Source organism: Lutjanus erythropterus, chromosome 6 (genome assembly GCF_056507025.1).
Source record: "Lutjanus erythropterus isolate fLutEry1 chromosome 6, fLutEry1.hap2, whole genome shotgun sequence".
NCBI classification, from domain to species: Eukaryota; Metazoa; Chordata; class Actinopteri; order Lutjaniformes; family Lutjanidae; genus Lutjanus; species Lutjanus erythropterus.
This window is the reverse complement of record NC_139322.1, coordinates 7,651,108-7,675,893: the sequence shown is the minus strand read 5'-3', so window position 1 is coordinate 7,675,893 and position 24,786 is coordinate 7,651,108. Positions and strand designations below refer to the sequence as shown.

The window sequence follows — 24,786 nt, the reverse complement described above, 5'->3', positions numbered from 1 at the left end:
GAATTTAATTTAAAATGTCAATTTCAACAATGAGATCCTGGAATTCTTTATATATACCCATCAGAAATATAGACACTTTTGTTTTAGCTGTCATTTTTCATGAATAAAAAATCTAAATCTTCTTTTATGCACACCTGACAGATGTGCATATAGAGATGCTGATCAGGGATCGCCGCACAGATGTGCCGTGGATTTGTCCCAGTAAAAGGCCACTGTAAAATGTGCATTTTTATCTAGGGCTGCAGTCAAGCAAAGAAAGCCTTGGTCGACTGAAATTCTCCCCACTCTTCAACCAATCGATTGGTTGATGGAGAAGAAAAGTCTCCCTGTTATCTCTGAATTAATTAAATCAGCCACAGTGCACTCACTTACTCTACCTGATAGCCTAAATGATGCTAATTAAAGTTACCCACTGTTGCCGAACACATGAATTCCTGCACTTTCATCATTTCTTTTCCACATGTAGCTATATTGTTACCTTCAGGGCATGTCTATCAGGTAAATTATTGTTAGCACACAAACACACAAGGATCACAGAGCAGAACCAGCCAGCTTCCTTACAAAACCACAACCAAAACAGCTCACACTGCAGTATGAACTACCACAAAAAGCAACATGAAAATAGTCAGTCCTTATTTAGTTGACTTCAAACGAGACTTAATGTTCACACAGTTTTTCTTGACTGTCCCTCAATATTACAACATTAGTTCAACATCGTCCTAGCTTGCAGGATTAGCCATGTTAATAACATCTTAGTGCCAAATTCAAAAAGATAACTAGAAAATTTACACTAAAAACATGAACTTGGCAAAATGTGCAGTTTTTAAGTTTGAAGTCTGGTGATGAACAGCTGGTATTTATCAATCATTGAGCTTGAAATGTGACCAGCAGGCGCTTGTTAGGAAAGCACTCTGGCAGAGTAAAATCCACACACACATTGTCAACAAAAATATACTTTTATCCTCTCAGCTCTTCTGTCCTCTGTGGCTTGGGACCAATTTAGTGATTTATGCTGAAACTTTGACATGGTGTCAATTAGTCTGGAGCCAAGTAGATGTTGAGTAAACAGCCTGTCACTCAGAAACAAAATACATCATGTCTGAATATGTCCTGCCCCCGACATTTTGACTGGACAAGAGCATGATGATCAACCAGTCTACCAAATAACCTCAAGGTGTCAGCGATAGTTTTGTCTTGAAAAAAGACATTGAACTATGGCTATTTCACATAAGGTTGCAGATACAGAAATTTTCCCCAGGAGGGCAAAGTCGTGACCTGCCCTTCTCTGCTTCTGTTGGCTTACTTTGATATTCTTACCCTAACCATAACCAATCACTCCGCATGCCTAAATCTCACCAATGCAACCAAAAAAGGCAACAAATAGTAGCCAATCAGAGGCAGAGTAGGATGGGTCATGACTTTGCCCTCCTGGGGAAAATTTTGTATCTGTAGCCCTATGTAAAATAGCCATAATTCAGTGTTAAATAAATGCCCCTTTTCAAGATCAAACTGCACATTTTAGAGTGACCTTTTAATGTGACCAGTCCGAGGAACATCTGTGCAATAACCCTGCTGTTTAATCAGCATGTTTATATGCCACACCTGTCAGGTGGATGGATTGCTTTTGCAACGGAGCGGTGCAAATTTGTGAACAAGACTTGAGAGACCTAAACCTTTTGTGTGCACAGAAGACGTCTTAGATTGTTTTCTTCAACTCCTGAAAAACAGGAGCAAAAACAAAAGTGTGTGAGTAAAATAATATCTTTTATGTTATGTTACCATTAGACGTAACCCATAGATTGCAATTTTGTAAGACATGTACCCAGTTCTTTTCATAGCGAGGAGCAGTTTTTCAAATATCTAACAGTACACTCAAACAGACAGTACAGAAGATGCAGTATTATTCAGTATTGACTGTTCAGTCCCAAAGCCTTCATAGGCTCCTGTAGGTTTCTTTATCTGATTGAGGAATAATGGTGTTTCAATGAGATATTGTGTGCTGGGAGGGCATGAGAATGAGATAAAAACAGAGTGTAAGAGAGGCCAGTAGATTCAGAGCCATGGACATCAATCACCCCAGCTCCGGCCTCCACTGAATGTTCAAGCGTCTCTTAAAAGTTGTCCCTGCAGGTGCAACCAGTGGCGGCTTTAATTTGAACATGTTATGATACTGCAGCCAAGGAAATCTATTAAAGATGAGACCTTGGCAGGAGTTCTGCACTGGCAACCAGTCGAGGTAGAGTAGACCTCGTGTTTTTTCCATTCATCTCAGGTATGAAGTGCTTCCCCTACAATAACAGGTGAAAACTTCAGAACGAATACTTAAAAATAAGCGTACTGAGGATTTCTATCCTAACTAGAAACCCTGCTGCTTCTCTGGTTCAACTGTACTGACCTTTAATGTTCAGCTCCTGCAGAATTCACCATGTTTCGCTTTTCAAGACATTTTGACTCCAGTTATGTAAGTACAAAGTCAGTTCTTAGCACTCTAATACAGCATATGCCAGGGGCTTTATGTCTGATGGTCAATGGAGGTATAGAGTAGGTTTGTGAAGAGGAAGTGCTACAGTAGGTGGGTGTATAAAGGGTATTGTGGCCAACAACACAGACTCGGGGACAGCTGGTGTCTCCCAGGGAGGACAGAGGAGCAGCAGCAATCTGTTGACCACTGAACCATGCAGATGCCCTCCTTCCGCCACCCGCCTCCCCCCATGGCCTGCAGGAAGGTGATGAGGACATGCGAGACTTTGAGGGTTAAGACAAAAGGGGTGGCCAGCCGTAATGAAGGTTGAATTTTATTGCTGCTCTATGATTGAACTCTCACACTCCAGCGGCCATGTGGCTCCAGCAGTGCCAGCCACTCATTATGAGGGAGTGGAGCGCAGCTTGGGAACAGCATGCAATTGTGTTTAATTGTGACTGATACCGATGCCGGCTCATTCCATCAGTTCCCCCTGAATGCATACAGAGGGTATACAAGGACCCGAGTCTAAACTTGAGGTTTTTCTTTGTTGGTAACTTAAAGGGAAAATGTACAACTTTTCATGTGGATGGTGAGTCTGTGTTGATGGTAAATGTAGTCAATTGATGCCATGAATTCCTCAGTGCGTGCTATATTGAAAGAGAAAGCTGAGTAATGCTGCAGAATCTGTTTGTCTTCCTGCACCAGTGATGTCACTGGATGCAGAGAAAAAAGTACAGGCTGTTTCAGCTTCAGTTTCTAGTCTCCATCTCTGGGTAGCTGAATGCTTTTGTTCCCTGACACTAACAAAATAATATCTATCATTTAGGGCGGTGATAACACGGCAACATGCGCATCGGAAGCTTGTGCGCAGTGCATCCTGGTACATGTAGGCAGCGCTGGCACAGCTCCGTGAGCAGAAAAACATCAGCTTTCTTGGTCAATATTAATTTCACTCTTTCTATATTCATTTCACCCTTTCTCAGTCCTGCCCCTTTTGGAGCCCCCATCAACTTTCTTCCTGTTTCCTGTACTTATGCTGTGTTCTAGACTTGCCTATATTAAAGAGAAAATCAAATCTTAAAGCTATAATATCTAACAAACCCTAAATCTATATGTTTTGTTGAATTGTGCACTTAAATTATCCCAGATGTATCCAAAAATGTTAGAAGGCAAAATTTATTAAAGGTGGTGCATTTCCTGCTAGCTGTTGTTAGTTAGCTGCTATAGCTAAACACCAGATATTTTGGATACATCAGAGAGTGAGGAAGGAAATCGGCAAATTTGACTAAGCATAATATGAATAAAACTGTATGAGTCATGTCAGACAGATTTTCATCAGCTATCGTGGTTGTTTAATAGTGAAGATAATAACTCCCATGATTCCACACTGCTACACAACATCATCAAACTACATCTTTTGTTATTGTTTTAATACAAGAGACCCCTACCAGCAGTATTTACATATTATGTGTTTAAATTAGCTAATGTTAGCAAAATGCTAGCTAACTAGCTAGCTAGTATACATCTACCGTTGGCTAGCTATGTATCTAGCCGAGTTAACAAGTCTTTCACTCAGTGGCTAAACAGTTAGGTAGTCTTTTGCTCTGTAGCAAAACGTGAGCTAACTAGCTACCTAATCATCAGTTGTTGGCTAGTTACACTGTAAACCCAAATAAAATAGAAGAAGATCTACTTGCCGTAATTTTTTGAGTTCATAAACTTAAAAGTTGGAGAGTATCAGAGCTTAAATATTTGAAGTTAGTGTTATATGTACTATTTGATCAGTTGGCTTAAAATGACTGATTAAGACAACTCATATATTTTCAGTAATTACAGGTCAGAATTTTAATTCAATCCTCTTAGTGCAGTGAGTTAACAGAACTGAAAAGTTTCAAGTATTAAAGTCCATTATTTAATTTTCATTAAATTATCATTATGATTGTGTTCAATAATACGCACAAAAGTGCAAAAACAATGTTTATATATTCACAACTTATTTCAATAAATTCACGTGAGCATTATTTTTTACAGTGTAGCTAGCTAATCTACATAAAACATTGGCTAGCTAATTAGGTAGTTTTTGCTCTGTGGCAAAATGCTAGCTAACTAGCTAGCTGATCTACATCAAGTGTTAGCTGGCTATTTAGCTAATGTTGTGCTAAGTAGTTAGTTAAGTTATGAAGTGACTCTATATGTCGCTTTTACAGGTATCCAAGCAACATCACTTAGCTATCTTCACACTTTGGTTTTATTTTAACATAGACAAGATATCATATTTAAGTACAGGAAACAATAAAGGAGAAAGTTGACTGAGGCTCCGCTGGGTACCAAGCTTGCTTAACTGTTGGAAAAATGAAATGGGTCAATTGACCACATTTACAATCAACACTGATTGGACATCCACACGAAAAGTGCCCAATTTTCCCTTGAAACTTTATCTATGATTCATAGTATAGTTACCCAGTCCCATCTACTACTCCTTATTTTTACTGCCTCGTTAACAAGCTGTTGAATAAACCCTGATCCACCACAGCAGATGACCATTTTTCTATAAAAGTGCTCTGTAATTTCAGGCACCACACACTTCATGTAACTTCACCCATCCCCCTCTGTTTTAGCACACCACACGGCTCATCAGTCAAGTAACAGGTGAAATGAGCCGACGATAAAGAAAAATGATGGTGCAGCCAAAATTATTGCTGCAATTAAAGCCTGATCTCACATAAGCAACAATTTTATGCAGTTCTCATATAGAAAATTAGTGTAATTCAGCAGGTTCTCTGTGATGCTGGAGACTGGCTTCAGATCCCCTGAGGCTCACTGTACTAATATGCCTGTCGGGGAGGAATTTCTGTGAGACTATGGAAATGAAGCAGCACTAATGTCCTCCTCCTCGGCTGTGCTCGCATTCAGTGCTGTGTTTGTGTGTTTTTTCTCTTTTCATATCAGGACCTGGGGAGCTCAGACGGTCCCCCGCGGAACTGGAAGGGCATAGGAATTGCAATGGTGGTGATCCTGGCTGTTATGTCTCTGGTCATTCTGTCTGTCATCCTGCTCACACCTGGTAAGAGGAGCTGTTCAAGCAACTAAGCAAAGAGAATCTGGGGAATTAAAGGAAGTGTTTGACATTTTGGAGAGTTAGCTGATCAATACCACTCTCATATCTGTAGGGTATGAACCTGCAGCCAGTAGCCTGTTAGCTTAGCTTAGCACAAAGACTGGAAATGGGAGAACAACTAGTCTGGCTCTTTTCAAACAAAATCCTTCTACCTGCACTTCTAAAGCTCTCTAATTAACAGAATATATCTTCAGTCTATCTTTGGTTGTATCTGTACAAAAACCACAAGGTATAAAATGACAATTTACCCTTTTATGGAGGCTTATAATCTCTCAGTTAATATTTCTTGGCTTGGAGCAGTTTCTAGGCAACCACAAGAGATTTCAGGAAGTAACTGCTCCCAGCCATGATTATAACATCCCATAAAAACTATGAATTGTTGTTCTAACAAACAGGATAACATAATAATTAGTGAGCTTTAGAAGAGCTTTGTTATTGTTGAATAGAGCCAGGCTAACTGTTTCCATCTGCTTCCAGTCATTATGCTAAGCTAAGCTAACCAGCAGAAGTGGTTTGACATTTTTGGAAATAGCCCATTTACTCTCTGGTGGAGAGTTAGAGTTAGTGCAAAGACTGAAAAGACTGACAACTAGCCTGGCTCTGTCCAAAGGTAACTAAATCATTCTACCAGAACCACTAAAATTCACTGATTAACACAATATAGCTTTATTTTGTTTTAATACAATATAAAAATTATAGTTCCAAAATGATAGTTCCACATTTTATGGAGGGTTAAAATTTTTCAGTTAATATATCTTGGCTCTTAGCAGTTTTTTGGGCAATCATGGGAGATTCCAGGAAGTTACTGCTCCCAGCCATAGTCCTGTAAAACTTCAACAATTTCATTGTTGTTCTTACACTTCGGCACAGATTAAATAAATGAGATATGTATAACAAATTAATCAGTTAGCTTTAGGAGTGCTTGTAGATGGATTTTGTTATTGGTGGACAGAGTCAGGCTAGCTGCTTACCTTTGCTTTATGCAAAGCTAAGCTAACCGACTGCTGGCTGTGGATGCCTTTTGAAGAGTAAAAGCAATAAATTAAACCAAGGAGTTGTAATATGGAGATGTAAAGGAGTGGTTTAACATTTTGGGAAATAGCCTACACTTAAATGAGTCTACAGGCGGCAGCCAGTTAGTTTAGTATATCATAAAATCACAATGTAAAAATGGCAATTCACATTTTATGGAGGGTTATTATCTCCCAGGTAATATTTCTTGATTTGGAGCAGTTTCTAGGCAACTAGTAGAGATTCCAGGTTTATCCCTCTGGCTATGAATATAACATCCTGTAAAACATTGAATTGTTGTTCTTACACTTCGGTACAGATTAAACAAATAGATATGTCTAACATGAATTAGAAAGCTGTAGAAATGCTTGTAGGTAAACTTTGTCACTGGACAGAGGCAGGCTAGCTGCTTCCCTCTGCTTGCTGTCTTTGTGCTAAGCTAAGCTAATCAGCTGTTGGCAATAATGTGCATATAGGAGAGAAGTATCCTGCTCATGCCTGGTACAAAGAGCTGTAAAAGCAACAACATAAAGAAAGGAGTTGTAATCTGGAGAATTTCAATATTGGTTTGACATTTTGGGAAATAGCCCGCACTTGTTAGTTTTCTGGTGGAGCCTTTGCCGAGAAGATCGATGCAAAGCTCATGCTTAGCTCAGCATAAAGCCTGGAATGGGGGGAAACAGCTAGCCTGGTTCTGTCCAAAGGTTAGAAAATCATTATACCTGCTCCTCTAAAGCTCTCTAATTAACATAATATATCTTTGCTTTCTCTTACAGTCTGGACAGAATGTAAAAATGACATTTCATCACATTATGGAGGGTTATAGTCTCTCAATGACAACTTCTTGGCTTTGAACATCTTCAAGGCAACTGAGGCAATTAGAGCTTTAGAAATGCTTGTAGATAAACGTTATTGTTGGACAGAGGCAGGCTAGCTGCTTCCCTCTGCTTCCCGACTTCATGCTAAGCTAACCAGCAGCTGGCTTTCATCTTTTGTTTAATAAGAGTGGTATCCTGCTCATGACAGGAGTTTGGAAGAGCAAAAGCAACAAAGTGAAGTGGAATTGTAATGTGGAAAATGAAAGAGTGACATTTTGCGAAATAGTTTACCTTCATTCTCTCTGGTGGAGAGTTTGTGACAGGTGTGTTTAGGAACCAAATGCAGCACTCTGGAAACCTGTGATAGTTGGTAATGACCTTTATTAATAAACCAGCAAAGCTGGAACTTGGCCAGACGAAGAAGCACAGGTAACGGTTTGTTCTTTGGGCTCAGAGCCCACACACAGTCTCTGGGTTTCAGGCTCGGGGAATGGGTTGAGCCAAACCTGGAAGCGGGACCGAGGGTGAAGACGTGAGCCCTCGGACCCAAACCATTCCGTTCACTTGCCGGCAGAAATGACAGAGAGGGGCTTACAGGAGGCGAGGTCGACAAGGCGAGGAGGCCAGAACCAGAAGAGCAGGACAATGATGCAGCAGAGCAGACTAGGGACAAGCAGCAGGGAAATCAGGACCAGGCAGATAAGTCAGGACCAGGTGAGCAGACAGAAACCAGAGATGCTGAGGCAGAAGTCATGGTCAGGGACAGAAGGCTGGTGAGTTTACCAGGAGACAGGTGATGCAGACAGGTCAGAGGCAGGCAGGGTCAGCAACAGGAGATCAGGCAGGTAAGGACTGCTGGAAAAACTCACATGAGTGCTGGAGAACAATCTGGCAAGGAATAAGAGTGCTGGAGATGCTTATATACTGGGCTGATTGGGAATGAGCTGCAGTTGACCTTGCAGGTGAGTGGAGTTGGGCTGATGAGGTGGGAGTGGCTGGCAGGTAGAGTGGGGCAGAGGCATGAAGAGTGGAAAATTACTGAGGCAGAGGGACAGGAGGGAAACAGGGAGAATGGAGCTGTGACAGAGTTAGCTGAAAACATTGATATCACTCTCATGTCTGTGCTTAGCTTAGTGTAAAGCCTTGAAATGAGGAAAATAACTGCCCTGGCTATTTCCAAAGGTAACAAAATCCTTCTACCTGCACCTCTAAAGCTCTCTAATTAATACAATATATCTTGATTTTTATCCTTAGTTTTATCTGTACAAAAACCACAATGTAAAAATGATAATTTTTCATTTTATGGAGGCAATAATCTCTCAGTGACTACTTCTTGGCTCTGAGCAGTTTTTAGGCAACCACAAGAGATTCTAGGAAGTAAGTGCTCCGAGACATGATTATAACCTTGATTATGAATTGTTGTTCTTACACTTCAGTACAGATTAAACAAATGAGATATGTATAACATATTAATTAGAGAGCTTTAGGCCTTGTTCATATATTGCAGGCAACTCAGATTTGTTTCTTAAATCAGATCTTTCTCCACACTGTCTGCACTGTTATTTGCAAGTGATCAGATCAGATTTGTGTGTCCAGACATCACCAACCTCTCTGCATGAGTTGCTGTGGTAATGTGCTGTGACAGTATTTTCCCAGAATGGCGAAGGCATGACCTGCCCTACTCTGTAACTGACTGGCTTACCTTGGTATTCATACCCTAATCCTCTCATTCCTCATGCCCAAACCTACCTGATCCAAACGATACAAGCCAACTAAGGCAACGTGTACTAGCCAATTAGATTCGGTGTAGGGCCAAATATGACCTCGGTCTCCTGGGAGAAAAAAGCATCCCAAATAGGGTTTTTCGGGGGGCTTTGAAGCTTCAGCAACAAGTTTTGTCACACAGATCAAGCAGCTGGTAGAAAAATCACACCTTCTGAGGCTTTTATTTTGACGGATAAGAACAGAGGAATTAATTGTGTGATAGCTGTGATTGATTCTGTGTGAAGCGATACACAGTTGATGTCTTGTTCAGATGACTGAGCCTCCGTGTATATGGCATACATGGCATAGGTCTGCTATTCGGTAGGATAATTGTGAAGTCGCAGTACGATATTGCTGTATTTTGCATCTGGCAACGCTTGCTGGACACTCAGGGTCTCAGCACAGGAACCTGCCCGAAGAAGCTGCAGCAGCAACCTCAGTGTAAGCTTGACATAGGCTGACAAAACACTGGCAACACTGAGGTAGCCAGCAGGGAAAATATATCTATTAACAGCCAGATACTAATTTTGCCATTTGAATACCGTGACAAAGAACATTTGCTACACATCTATCATCAGTAACTATGCAGGGCTGGTGATGTGGCTTTCCAACACAGAACCATGCTGGAGATCCATCATCTTGTCCTCCAAACACTGGCACTGTCCAGTTGCAGTGCAGAACTCCTCCAGCACACCAGATTAACTCAGCAGTGGAGGAGACTGGTATATATTGTGACGCTCAGCTGCTCTGATGCACCTGCCACTCTGGATTTGATGTCGCCATTGTGTGTTGCATTGCAGGTGACACAAAAGACACTTTGAAATTCGTTTTGAGCAGCCAGACACCCAGACTGAGACTTATCTGTAGAAATCCAATTGGAAACATATTTCAACTACTTCCAAATGTGACTTGGATCCAAATTTTGTTTTGTTTTTTCAGTTAAGGCTACAGATACAGCATGGATACAGACGGAGCCTTTTGTCCATACTTTTGTCCAAACATACGTTTATTTTGTGCACATTTTCTAAAGCTTAGGAATACAGATGAAATGGAGCAGTACGACTGGTTGTTATGAGGACAGTGTATCAGTGTAGCCAATACTAAAAGCAAGACACAACCACAGAACATGATGACGAAGTTAAAGTATTGGAAGTGAAGTTCATCGTCACTTAAAAATAATTCTTCATCCACATGTCGTGATGTATTTATGACATGTAGATGGCGTATGTATTTTCATACATAAAAGGGGCATAAATTAGTCTTAAAGGGATAATTCACCCTAAAATGAAAATTCAGTCGTTATCTCCCCACCCTCATGCTGATTGAAGGTCAGGTTTAGCTTTTTTAGTCCACAAAACACTGGAGTTTCACACTTTTCAAACAGAAAAAAAAACAACCCCAAAAAAACATGAAATGCCTCCATACTGCTCGTCTGGTGTAATCCAAGTCTGATAAAGCGCCGACATGCTGTTCACTTTCACGCACCGTCACACCACACAACCCAGTTCAGACGGTGTGCACGCACGCATGAATGTGGCTCCAAGCTAAGGATCTACAGTGAGGATTTAGGTCAAAAATGTGGTGTAAATGACATCATTTAAGTCAACTTGGCATGTCGGGGCTTTGGATTACACCAGACGAGCACTATGAAGGCATTTCATGTTTTTCTTTTTCTTTTTTTAGTTGTTTCATCTGTTTCCAAACTGGTTACAAATTAATTGATAGATTCTGCAATACAGTTTTCCTGTGAAACTCAGCAGTGTTTTTTTTTGCACTAAAAAACTAAACCCGACATTCAGTCGGCATGAGGGTGAGTAGATAATGACTGAATTTTCACATTTGGCTGAACTATCCCTTTAAGAAGGGCTTGCTTCCAGTTTTATGTTAAGCTAAGATAACCGGCTGCCGGGTGTAGCCTTGCTTTTAATGCATGGATCTGAGAGTAACCAGCTATCATAACTCTCCACCAGAAAGCAAATAAATTTCCCCCCAAATATATTGTTTGCTTCAAAGGGAGGCATAATGTGGGCAAGTATTTTACAAATGTTGCAAACGCATCAAACACATTGACAGTGACATTGAAAATGCAAATAATGAATCCAAGACTGAAGCAGAAATGTAGTCCTGGCTCTGCTTTTCCGTAAACAGGATGTACTTTTTGATGAACTAATTAATTCTGTCTGCTTGTCTCTGAAGATGAATCTCATTTGTTGCTGCGATCCCATCTCACCATGGAGGATCTCGAGAGCGAAGAGTTCAAAGTTCATGACCCCAGTGTGGCCTGGTTGAACGGTAAGGTCCCCTGTTCTGGCTCAGAAATTATGGCTGACAGACATACTCTAATGGTTTCACCTGAAACTGGTTTGCAGACCTTGCAAAGGTCTCTGCCTCTGTGGATTTAAGTCATCACTCTAATAACACAGGACCCTCTTCCCTGAACTGTCTTAACCCTGTCAGAAAACGAAGTGGCTGTCCGCACCAGAGAAGGGCACGTCCTGTCGTTCAGCCTCAACAGCAACCTCACCACCACTCTCCTGGACAACAGCTCCCTGGTGAGTTACTGCAACACAGCTTATGAGGACAAGGGGACAGATTTCAGTATTGATTGGCTCATATATCCACAGACAGCTGGACAAATTGACCAGCCAATAGAGAGCGGATGTTTTCCAAACTGAGGGAGAGAGGCTGTGTGAATGGAGTCCCACTGTTCCACATCCCACAGTTGAGACAAAAAAAGATCTGGCGGAGTGACAGTATCAGCTCATTTCCCCCCAATCTGGCTGCTCTGTGAGCCCTCAGCATGTGCCTTCAAAGAGAATTTTCCAACCAAGGGTATCATTTTGAACACCGCCTCTGCGCGACACTGACAGACTTATATGGGTCATCACCGAGGAGCTCAGAGCAGGGTTGTGTTGTCAGGTTGAGATGAAGTCTCCTCGGCGTTGTGATGTGGTTTGTTATCTTTGCTGCTGTTGCTAATTGGAGAAATTTTCTTGCATGAATTCCAAGACGCACATGGGGCTTCCCTGAATATATGAATTGCTGAAACTATTTCAGTCGGGTTTTCAATATTGGATGCGATATGCCAATATTTTCCATGTCGTTTCGGCAGATTGATGATGCCGACATATGCACATATTTTTTTTCCAAAACATCAAATCTCTCTAATCTCTAATCCACAAAACACTGCAGGAGTTTCACAGGAAAACAGAGTTGCAGAATCTCCCAAAAAATGGAAGTGAATGGTGAACAGTTTGTTGTGACACAAGGCACAAGGTGCTTTACAATATATAAAAATAAAACATTAAAAGATCATTAAAATTGCATTTGAGATCATAAAAACAAAAGCTAAAAGCAAGCCAATAAATCATTAAAGCATAACAGAAATTGCATTTAAAAAAGCAAACATAATAACAAAAGCAAACAAATATAAAAACAAGAGCAGATTATCTTAACAAGAAGTTATGTATCTACTTCACTGGAAAGCTGCAGTAAACAGCAATGCTTTAAGCCCTGATTTAAATGAGCTGACAGTTTTAGCCGACCTCAGATATTCAGGAAGTTTGTTCCACAGGTGGGGAGCATAAAAACTAAAGGATGCTTCACCTTGCTTGGTTTTGATCCAGGGAACAGTGAATAAACCTTTGCCAGATGATCTGAGGGGTCTGGCTGCTTTATAAGGTACAAGTAAATCAGAGATATATTCGGGCCAGAGAAAATGTATTGCTTTATAGACAAGTAATAGGATTTTAACAGAATAAAAACATGAAATGCCTCCATACTGCTCGTCTGGTTTAATCCAAATCTCCTAAAGCCCCAAAATGCTAAATTGACTAAAAAATGTTATTTACATTGTTAATTTTTAGCCTGAATCTTTACTGTAGATCCTTAGCTTATAGCCGTGTTCACGAGCACATGCAAACTGTCTGAACAGGGTGTAACTGACAGTGTGCAAACAGTATGTCAGGGCTTTAGGAGACTTGGATTACACCAGACGAGCAGTATGGTTTTGTTTGTTTTTTTGTTTGTTGTATCAGTTTTTTTTTATGTTTGAAAACTGGTCACTATTCACTTCCATTGTTTTCCTGTGAAACTCCAGCAGAGTTTTGCAGACTACAAGTTAAACCCAATCCTCAATTGGCATGAGGGTGAGTAGATAGTGACTGAATTATCATTTTTGGATGAACTATCCCTTTAATTCTTCACAAATTTGTCCTAATGATCAGGATGATGGCTCTTAAGATGGACAGTCCAAATGGGATCTACAGTTTTCATTAGTGATCCAGACTGGAAATCTGCAGAACTCTCCAGAATATTGTTTTTTTTTTTTCTTATAATGTGATGGACAGTATTCCTTAAAGATTAAATAGATTGTTTGAAAGATTGATTGAAAGTTCAAAACAAAACCTGGACATTTGTTGGACAAGTTAACCAACATAAAATGTAGGACACATGGCCACTAAACCATTCGTTTAAAAATCTGCGGAAAATCTGCAGAAATGTCGCCTGAGTTCTTCACAGATTCTGCGTTTGCATCACCTCCTCCTCACATGACCGATGCTGAGCAATCATTGAAACTTTGCTATTTGTTTCACAGACTTCAGAAGAAACTTCCACACCGCAAACTTGTTGAACTTGTTGCATCCAGATAATTAAAGCAGAATTTAGGCACATCAACAGTCATATCAGCTGAAATGTTCATTTCAAGCAGAAAGGTTACTTTCATAATGATATGATATTTCATTTTAAAGCCTTTAATGACCAGTACCAGTGCATCCTTATATTTTTAAACTTTAATAAAATGCCTTTGAAAATAACAGGTTCTGAGATTTGACATTTAACAGGTTTGGTTGTATGTCACTGAAAATCAGAATCCACTTTGAATACCAAGACAAACATCATTATCTTCATGTGCTGTTTGGTAGGCAAGTGCAGTTCACTTTTAGAGCAGATGACTATGAAATTATCATTCTGATATCTTTACACATATTGCTGATCTGACCTCGAGAGGGAGACAACAAAAGCTTGAGTCTTGAACTTTGAGCGGAGCAAAACCACAAGCCCTTGTTCTGATGACCTGAGAGTCCTGGTGGACCTAAATGAGATGAGCTATCCCTGATATTTGATGGAGCCAAGCTGTGCACTGCTTGATAGTGAGTAATTAGAGGGACTTTTAATTTGATCTTTAATTAAGAGGACGCCAGTGTCATGAAGCGTCAGGGTGATGTGAGAACAAGTTATATAATATGCAAATACGCAGCAGAAGTTTGAACTAGTTGTAATCATGCTAGAGCCTCTTGGCTTAAACAAGACTATAATGCATTATAACAGTCAAGACTTGATGAGATAAAAGAAAGGATGATTTGGTCAGACTGGTAGAAAGATAAAAAGGATCGTAGTTTGTTTCTTAATTGACAATAACAAGACTTTAGAACTCATAGCAGTTTTAGCAGCAGCAGGCCGCTGTTTTTTGGCTAAAGCTGTTTAAGCTCTAAAAACTGCACACCACGTTTTCAGCGCCAAAAGGCAGACAGACACAGTTAGCAACTAGCTGGTGAATGTAATGGAGCGTCTGGCAGCTAAAGAGCCAGATATTTCCATCAGGAGTTGTTAAGGACAAAAAACAGCTTATTTACCCCTGTTGTAAGCTAATGAGCAATTAGCTAACAGCTATGGGCCTTTTCCACCGGCACTTTAGGCTGTGCCAAACCAAACCGTACCGCGCCAAATTGCATTTCCATTATCAGTTTCAGCGCACCATACTGCACCGAGCTGCGCCCAAGATGGACCTTCTCTGGAGTGGGGCCAAAGTGAGGCCGACCCGACTCCAAGCGGGCTGCGGTGACGTCTCGTTGGCTGCGGCCAACCCGTGACAAGCCTCCTTTTTCCCCCTCGAACAAGCGAGTGTTGTGATACTCAGCTTGTGTGTGCAGGAGAGCAGTGAGGAAGATGTGTCTTAAAGTCTCTTTATGTTCAGCTCTCTGTACTTTTGTAGCTTCTAACATCATCTTTATGTATTGAAATTTAGTCTCTCTCCTCTGTCGCTGTTTGAATTTTCAGGTATCTGCATTATTTTACCGTTTCATATTCGGTTTCAGCTGTGTCGGAGTGGTGTTACTGCTGAACGCCCAAATGAAAACATTTCCTGTTTGTGCTGCTTCATAATAAATGCATTTAAATAATTAAAGAACAGGAGACTTTTATTGTTAAGAATTTAAGGAAACCGTGTGTTAATCCCAGAGACGTGTATGAACAGTTTATCCACCGCTATACAGCCGCTCGACTCGAGCCTCCTCTCAAGCTTGTCTTCAGGTAAAAGACACACCTTCAAGTTCCTTGTTGTAATGAAAATGCAAACCTCTGCCGTGCTGGGCTGATGGGCCGAGTCGAAACGAGTTGAGCTTGTATATGGAAAAGGGCCACCAGAGAGCACCAAGACTGGCAGGAACTGGCTGTATGTGTGTGTTTGTGTTCAGTTCAGCCTCTGACTGAAGTCTCCCCAGAGATGCTGGTCTTTCAGTAACATTGACAATCCAGTTTGGCTCCTCTGTGACTCACTGACACAGACAGGTTGAGGAGCAAAAAAAAAACAAATCCTGACCTCTCCTCCCACCGGTAAACAGAACAGAATCTGTTGTGACTCAGGTGTTGATTCCTCCGGAAACTCTGGTCTGTTGTCTGTCGATGAGCATCGGCTCTGACCCTCTGCTCCGCCTGCTCCCTCCAACACTTTGCAAAAGGCCCATACTACATGCAAAAAATACTGAATATTTTCAGTCAGTTTTGTTTCTAATCTATAATCTGTAATATAAATCTAATCCATAGTGTTTATAATAAAGAAAACTTCTTAAATATCAAAATAAAATATTTGAGAGAGAATAAAACTCCTTGTAGCATAAAAAATATAATCTCAATATTAAAACTTGCAAACAAATTATTTGTGTAATTGTGTGAACTATTGGTCTTTGTTTACAGTTCTCTCTATTTCTATCACAGTCTTTTGCTCTCACTGTCAGTTTTTTGCTTCAGTGAGTTTTAATCTGTCTCAAACAACAAAACAACAAACAAAACTAACTAATAGTAACCCATAATTTCTATTTTTGTCACGCAGCATGAATTATGCAAATTTTACATCTATTTGCATCTTTCTATTGACTTTTTTTAATGACATCTCATGCAAAAAATTAGCTTGGCTTTCTGACTGAACCCACCTTAAGACAATCGTGTAAAACAGACAGATTTGAAAGTTACTCCGATACATAAAGATGGAGATCAACAGCATAGAAATTATAAGACACTCAGCCAAACTGACAGGAACATGCCCTAAAGGGGGAATTTAAATGCAGAAAAAGACAGGTCCCAGGATCGACCCTTGAGGAACTCCACATGTTAGATCACACAGCTGTTCAGCTGTGGATATAAGGAAGTTACAAAGAAAAACATTCAAGTGCTAAACCCAGATCCAGTGGTTCTCAAACAGTGAATTGAGACACACTGATGTGACACAGCATAAGTTATTGTTGCAGTAAACATTCATTTTTCCATTAATTGTCTGCAACTGCTTATCCTTGAAGGGTCGTGGGGACTGGAGAATATCGCAGGTGACACTGGACGAGAGGCAGGATACACCCTGCAACAAACATTCACACCTCTGGGCAATTTACAGTCACCAATTAAGCTATTAACCTGCATGTCTTTGGACTGTGGGAAGGTCACCACTGCACCCTAGATATTTTTTGCATAGCTGCAATATACAACTATACAAAAAATCTGAACGAATTCTTGATTTTTTCTATACACTCATTTCCCAAAACAGAAGCAAATTCTATACTCCCACAAAGTACTCGCTACTGCTTTGGTTAGGTTGGTTATATTGGCTGTTTTGAACAGACAAGAATGTGCCTTGGAGATTTTGTTTTGCCCTGTGGTGTGCCTTGGGCAGAATAAGTTATAAGTTTGAAAACCACTACCCCAACACACTTCATCCACAGGAGAACAAATGAAAGCTTCTGGCGATGTGCTGTCTAAATTTTCCTTGTTTTTTTTTTTCCACAGGACCTGACCACTACTAAATTCCAAGTGTCTGCAGACAAGAGGTTTGTCCTCTTGGCGTATAACATTCGACCGGTAAGTTTTCTCTGAATGCCAAATTGACTTAGATTAATTCTACCGTCAAGCTTTTCACCCTCAGAACACAACCAGGGCCATAAATTATCCACGAATATCAAAGACAAGCTGTTGCCGCTCACATACCTCTACATGTCTGGCAGGCCGCTAGTGGCTGCGAAACAACAGTGACATGCATCCTAATCAGAGCCACTAAGAAACAACAGAGAAGAGGTGGAGGAGAAGATGTGTGTGTGTGTTGATTATGCTACTGCAGCACTCTTAAGGTCTATATCATCGCCCGCCAAATGGCTGGGCTAACGTATCGGGAGTTGAATATTTAAACTGACGGGTGGTGGAAGGTGCAGGGGGTTGTGGAAAGCTAAGCGTGAGTGATCAGTGTGGAGTGGATAGCGGAGAGGGGGGGAGGGGGACATCAAGGAGATGAAGAGGTAAAGTTGGAGCTGCAGTAATGAAATCGCCCTGCTAGTTCGGCCGGGAATTTTAATGAGAAGCTGACGAGAATCACAATCGCAGGTGGTTTTCAGATAAGCGATGGGGCAGACACAAAACACAGATCTTTGGCTCCCTTTACTTTAACACCACAGAGCTTGGTGCCTCCATCCTGCCCCCCCCCCCACACCCCCCCTCGCTCCCCAGCAGCCGTCTCTCTCTGTAAATACCCGCACCATTAATAAATAGTCGAGTCGTTCCTCAAAGGGCAGGCAAGTTGTGTAATGTGCAAGTAATCGGCGAGGGAAGAAAACAGAATTAGGTGGAAATGAAAGCCCCTCAGCACATTTTCCCCACATTTTTATTAAAAATCTGAAAGCAGATTTTGCTGCTCTCTCAACTCTCCTCTATCTCTCTGGGCTTCCTTTACAGATCTGCTTGCTGCTCTAATCACTGCGTATCATATCTCCTCTGTGTGTGTCTGGGGTGTGCGTGTGTTTGTGTGTGTGTGTAAGAGAGAGAATGAGCCTGTTGCTGTGTTACGGCACTCGTCACAAACACAGTGCATCCATTGTAACTGAATTATTGAGCGGTTAACATACTGTACGACCAATCAGTTTGCAGATATCTCTGTAGAGAAAGGGCTCAGATCTTTGCCCAGTTTGTGGGTTGCTTTGGTTGATTAGCATACTTCCTTTGATGTCAGCAGGAATTGTCTGCTCTCATCTGTATGCTCTGTGTGTATTCACACTCGAAGAAATCAGCCACGCCACCTGGTATCATTTGTATATTCAGAAATGGATATGAGTGTGTGCAAATGGTTGGAATTTCTGTTCATGGGGGTGGGGTGGGGGGGGCTATTCCTCCATTCTTTTTAGCTCCCTCCTTCATCTTCCTCACTCTCACTCACTTTCTTCTGTCTATCTCTGGGGGGGATTTGTGCTGACTGAAGCAGTTTGCGCCAAGCACCAGCTTTTGCTGTTTGGAAGAGGAGCGGCACGCTGCTGAGAGTGGCAGAGGACGAGAGAGAGAGAAACAGGGAGAGCAGCGGGGAAAGCCACTCGCAATGGAGGAGGTGGGGTGGGAAAAAGAAAAATGGGTTATGCACCATTTGCCCTTAGATACACTGCCCAGTTGAAATCAATCAGAGTGGTTATCAAAGAATGACAGAGATGCTAACGGAGAAAGCTGCAGCAGAGAGAAATGGATGAGCAGACTGTGGGTAAAGTTAAAAGGCTTCTCTGGATTCTGTATTAGCTCTGAGGGCTTTGGGGAGGGTTTTGTGCCTGGTGGGTGAAAATAAATGGATTTTGATAAGAGGGTATACATAGATGTGAGTTAGGGATTTGGCCACATAGGAACAAGAGAAAGCAGATCTCCTACAGGAAAGCGTGTCTCCTCAAAGCCTGTTTGAATGAAACAAATCTGCTTCATTCAAACAGGAGAAAGAGAAGACCTACATAATTTTAAAAGAGTGATGGCGTGATATAGATTAGAGGTTTGCAGATATAGGTTTCTGGGACTGATGAGCAGAGGCACACAGACGGTGCTGTTTAGGGACAAATAACATGCCAAGGGAGTCGTGTCTGCACTCTGCAGCAAACGCTGATGGGTGCTGCTATCAAAGGCAGAGCACTGTGCACTCTTAGAAACAAAGGTGCTAACTAGAACCAGAAAGGGTTCTTTGGCTCGCCCCCAAAGGAGAACCCTTTTTTTTTGCTCCTGGTAGGTTCCACTCAGAGCCCTGCTAAGGCCCCTTTTTCACCAAATAAGCTCTTGTTCTTGAGCTGGTTCTGTTCAAAATCCCTGTAATCTTGAGTGGAACCATTGTAACGAATGATGTCATCACCAGAGAGCGGTGCACAGTGCACAACAACTGGTAGAACATGGCACATTCACTTTGGTTCCCAAGGAAAACCAACTATTTTTTGGTTCCAGTTGGGAACCAACTTTTCAGGTGCCGAACTGATTTGTTTTTGGTGGAAATACTCAGAATGATTGAAAATATGGTGCTTGAACTGGTCAGGTTCTATGTTGATGGGAAAGGGCCCTCAGAGGGTTCTATCTAGAAAAAGTTTTATATGTAGAACCATCTGTCCACACAGAACCCCCTATGAGAGAGTTTTAAAGAAGAACCTTTCTATAATATAATGGTTCCACCCACAACCTCTGGGGGTTCTACCCAGAGCCATTCCACCTTCTAAGGTTGCTAACAAGAATCTACCCAGGGGGTTCTACCCAGGGGGTTCTAACAAGAACCCTTTTTTTCCTCCAAGGGTTTTATGTAGAACCAACCTGGGTGTTCTGGCAAGAACCATTTTATATTCCAAGAGTTTCATGTGGAGCCAATCCAGGGGCTTCTACCAAGAACCCCTTTACATTTCAAGGGTTGTATCTTGAGACCACCCAGGGGGTTCTACCGAGAACCATTTTGTATACCAAGGGCTTTGTCTAGTACTCAACCTGGGGGTCTGTCAGTAACAATCTTATATTCCACTGTATTTGTCAGGAACGCAGCCAGAGGTTTGTGCCAAGAACCTTTTTATATTCCAAGTGTTTCATGTAGAGCCCAAACTCTGGGGACCAAGAACCCCTTTACATTTCAGGGGTTTTTATCTAGAAACCACCCAGGAAGTTCTACCAAGAACCCTTTTATATCATGGTACAGAGAACTCTTGACAAAAGACTTCTTTAGGGATTTATGTCGTCCTTGAAAAAGTCTTTCTAAGGGTCCCTCGGTTGAAAAATGGAACCTTTAGTCTTATAAGAACCCTTGACAAACCATTCATTCAAAGGTTTTTTCAGAAGCAACGTCAGCCCCTCGTGAAGAACCCTTATTTCTAAGAGCACATGGGGCTACTAAGAAATGCTTGTGAGGCAGGATCAATCTTGAGATGGAAGGATGTTATTATCTCTGTAGTGTGTATCCTGCAGAACCCAATATCTGAGCCCGTGTAGAGGGTGTTGTAATCTCTATATGTTTCCTTTGTCACATCTTCTGAGTGTTTAATCTGTGCGTTGTGCCCCCCTATCCTCCCCCCACTGGTTTTGGCAACATGGATCGGGGGGAGGAGGGTGAGGAGGCAGAGCGGTGTGGAGTATTTATGATATGTTTCTGGCAGCCACATTAGAATTCACTCTGCCTCTTGGAGACAGATGCTCTCACTCTCTCTGCCTGTTTATCACACAGGCGCACAATAACGTACAGCCTGTGCCACCGGCTTCATAATGTTAAATCACGAGCCAAATCTCCGGGTTCTGTAACAAATCATAAACAGCTGATTGAACATGGTGCTCATGACAATGCTGCCCCCTTTGGTCTCGAAGAGTGATACTCGCTCTAACTCAACGATTGGCCCTCGTTCTGTGTGCCAGGGACCTGTCAAGTCTCCCCCCTCTGCGTCCTTTCCTCCCTTCCTGTCTTTGTTTCTTTCTCTCTATCTCCCTCCCACACTTTTCTCCCCTTTCGTGTTTGACCAATTCATCCCTTCCTCTTCCTGTTCTTGCGGTTATTTTCGGTTCTAACACAGCTCTTTTCCTGTTGCCACTCATGCTCAGACTTTACACCGCAATCCGATTTCAATTTCATTTAGATAGCCTTAGAATTTATTTCCCCTCCTTTATCCCTGCAGCTTTTACTCCCGCGTCGCTCCATCCGTGAATTTCTTAACAACAGACAAACAACACAAGAGGAGAAATCCAATTTCACTGCTAAGTGTGCTGTATAGAGGATGTGGCATTTAATTTCTTTAGGGACTGCTTTTTCCAGGAGGCTCGGCCTTTCCAAGGCCAGAGGGCAAATAGCCTGCTTCCAACCCTTTGCTTGAGAAAAAAAACAAAAGGAGGGCACAAATCGATATATTACCTTGAATTCATCAGGTAATGCTGTGATCAATTGTGGTTAACGCTCACACACATACACAAGGACACAGTCATCGATTCTGGCCCGTTAGTCTTTCTCTGCATGTTAATTTAATTAATCATCGAGCTGCTGATGCATGTGTCAGGGTTGCGACAGAGTTGCCAGCCACAATAGATCTCTGTGGGAAAGATATTAGCTGTAATGATGCTATTTAATAAGAATGTCTGTCAGTTTCTGTCCTTTCCTTTCACATTTCATGTCTTTTATGTTGTCTCTTTTGCTCAGGCGTGAGGGTCCCCCATGATTCAATTTCTTGTCATTCAGATATGATCACAATAATGATGTAATATGCATGAAATGGCTGTAAGTCATATAATAACTTAAATGAAGAGTATAATACTAAGCTGTGATTGGCTCAGTAACAATCAAAGCAATATTAAATTCATAAAAAAAAACTTTTGTCTCGCTACAATACTCAACAAAGACCTTTTCAAACCTTTAAGTGCAAATCTAGTGGTCCTAACGTGGTTCAAAAAGTCCATAACTGTTGAGGATTTGTATCGAGACAGGAGTTTTTCTTCTTTTACTAAGCTTTCATCAAAATATTATTTAACCAACTCTCACCTCTTCCATTTTTTTCCAGAGGTTTATTCAAAATCAGTTTCCTCATTTCCCCCATCATTCTCCAAAACCTTGACTGACATCTTTCTGAATATAGACCTTAACCAAAGGAAACACATCTCAATTATCCATGAGTCCATGGACTAAATCCAAGTGTCCGTAGCCCACGTACCTGGATCAGAAACGACTGGAAACAGGACCTGGGAAGCGGACTATTAAACGAACAACAAAAGCACATTTTAGACCTTGGGGCATATTACAGAAAGTTCCTGTTTTAAGCCTTAAATTAATACAGGAATAGTCTAAGATTGTGTTTTTTCCAATCTGGTATCACAGTGAATTCTAACTAGAGCTGCACAATTATTTGCAATTGTAATAAAATCCCAGTTTGGCCAAATGCAATATCCAAATCACAGGACCAAGGACCAAATTACAAAAGGTAAAATGTGTGAGAAAACTGCATTATAATGAGGACTGTAGTGCTGCACAGAGGACTTAGCCTTAAAATCCTGTTCTCCAGAGAAAAGAAAACATGTTTGTGCTGCAATTCAAAACTGATCATTTGCACTAATTCAGTCAAAGTAGTTGCAATATGTCTTTTTTACCATATTGTGCAGCCCTAATCCTAACTAAATTTAGAAATCCTATCAAATCTTATTTCATCCAAATTTATTTTAGGTTAGAAAATCCTAAATATTAAATCCAACATTTCTAATCAACTTTTATGTCCTACTACCCACCAACAGACACTTCTCATCTCGCCAAGTTAAACAACTGTGTACCTGTTGCTTTTTTACCTTGAAACCATAGATGTAATATATAAATCTTGACAGGGCATTGACACTCAGCCCTGCTTCCAATTTTTCCCAGTGGACAGAACAATTTCCCCTTTGACCCAAAGAGCATTTTCTCCAAAAGAGACGTCACTCAAACTGTTGTCAGGACACCTCAAACAACAAACAAGCTCAATTCTGACTCTTTTTATGATGAATTGTTGATCTATGAAGGTTTTATATTTCTAAAACTTTCCTGGAGCCGAGAAAATCTGTGACGTCATCATAATGTAAAGTCTGCGGGCTGAGTGGGAACTCCAGGTTCCCGCTCAGCCCAGGTTCCACCAGGTGAGGAATTCTTATTGGACCAAATGGCTACCATCTTTGCATGCTGTCTTTTTCCTCCTGTAGTTCATTATAGTACATCTCGAAACACACTGAAACAGACAAAAAATGGAGCGAAAACAGTGACGGGCACTTGAAGACAGATGAGTTAACTCAAAACTTCCAATTAGAAGTTGTAGGAAGAAAAATCAAAGATGTTCTTTTTTGGAAATTTCCAACAGCATTAACTCAGGAGGTAAAAGAGAGTAGGCAAAGATAGAAGACACAATCTCTGTCACATCAATCAACCCATGTACCACAAAACAATAAAAGAGTAGACATACAGATTAAACAAGTTGGTTAAAACTAGAATTAGTGGCTGTTAGTAACAGTTGTTACATGGCTTTGTTCAACATATCAAATTATTGTTTTTCCTTTGTACAAAACCATGTAGCAAGCAGGATAATACACAGTGAGCAGGTCACTGTTGCAAAATAAAAACATAACATCATTTTTTAAATGAATGCATTGGGGTCCTGCATCATCCAGTCAGGATTTATTTAACAATAATGACCTGCTCACAGTACATTATCCCTTACTTAGCCAACACTACAGTTGGCTAAAAAATTTGTTAGCTAGTTAGTAAGTTAGCTGCTACTACAGGTGGAAAAGTGAAAATTATGACAGCTTTACAGTTATCGTAAAGTTAGGTTTAGTTTAAGATTTTTGGAAGTTAGGATGCTTCTGTAATATATATTTCCTGTCTGAAGTTAGGATAGATATATTAACTGTAGGACTGTTCATCTTCAATGGCTTCTTTCCTAAATCAGGTAATCATCATGGTTACCAAACTGCAAGTTAGTGAAATATCTGAAATATGGCCCTAGTCCATTCCTCCTCCGTATTTGCTCATCACAGGCAATTCAGTGCAAAAAGAATCCACAATACTTGACAGACCAAGGTATATCCTAACAACAGTGAGGCCTGCAGGTGGTGAAAACAATGCCCTGCTAATCTCTTTCACACGTTCTGGTCTTGTACCAAGATAATAGACTTCTAGTAAAAAAAATATTTTAAACTATTTGGGCTTATAATGTGGTCAATACTCCTTACTCTTCATCTGCTGTCTTTGGCGCTCCACCTGATACAGACCTCACTTTTTTTTCTCATTCTTTCTTCCCTTTATGTGTCTCATGACCTGAGCTCAGGGTTTGGTACTGGTGTTCTGAAAATGTGCTGTTATGTTTTGTACTGCCTGTGCTGTACTGACTGGTGAAAGACTGAAAAAATCAATAGATTTGGAAAAAAAATATCACACGTTAATACGACCACATGTACACATATGTGAGGCAATTTGTTTTGACTGCTTTTGAAGGTTAAAGAAAAATAAAACTGTTGTAAACTATTGTTAATAAAATAATTCAGGGTTCATTGAACATTTCCTTTTCTAATTTTGAAGCATAATGGTGTGT

General features: G+C 41.0%; 1 protein-coding gene across 1 annotated transcript in view; it reads left to right on the top strand.

The window, feature by feature from the left end:
* LOC146324794 (inactive dipeptidyl peptidase 10) overlaps positions 1–24,786 on the top strand; it is a 52,717-nt gene that overhangs the window by 8,063 nt on the left and 19,868 nt on the right. The window contains exons 2-5 of the mRNA XM_084720405.1: positions 5,414–5,528; positions 11,372–11,467; positions 11,633–11,727; positions 17,231–17,302. Coding sequence (XP_084576531.1) covers positions 5,414–5,528; positions 11,372–11,467; positions 11,633–11,727; positions 17,231–17,302 — 378 coding nt within the window. The remainder of the gene's footprint in view (positions 1–5,413; positions 5,529–11,371; positions 11,468–11,632; positions 11,728–17,230; positions 17,303–24,786) is intronic.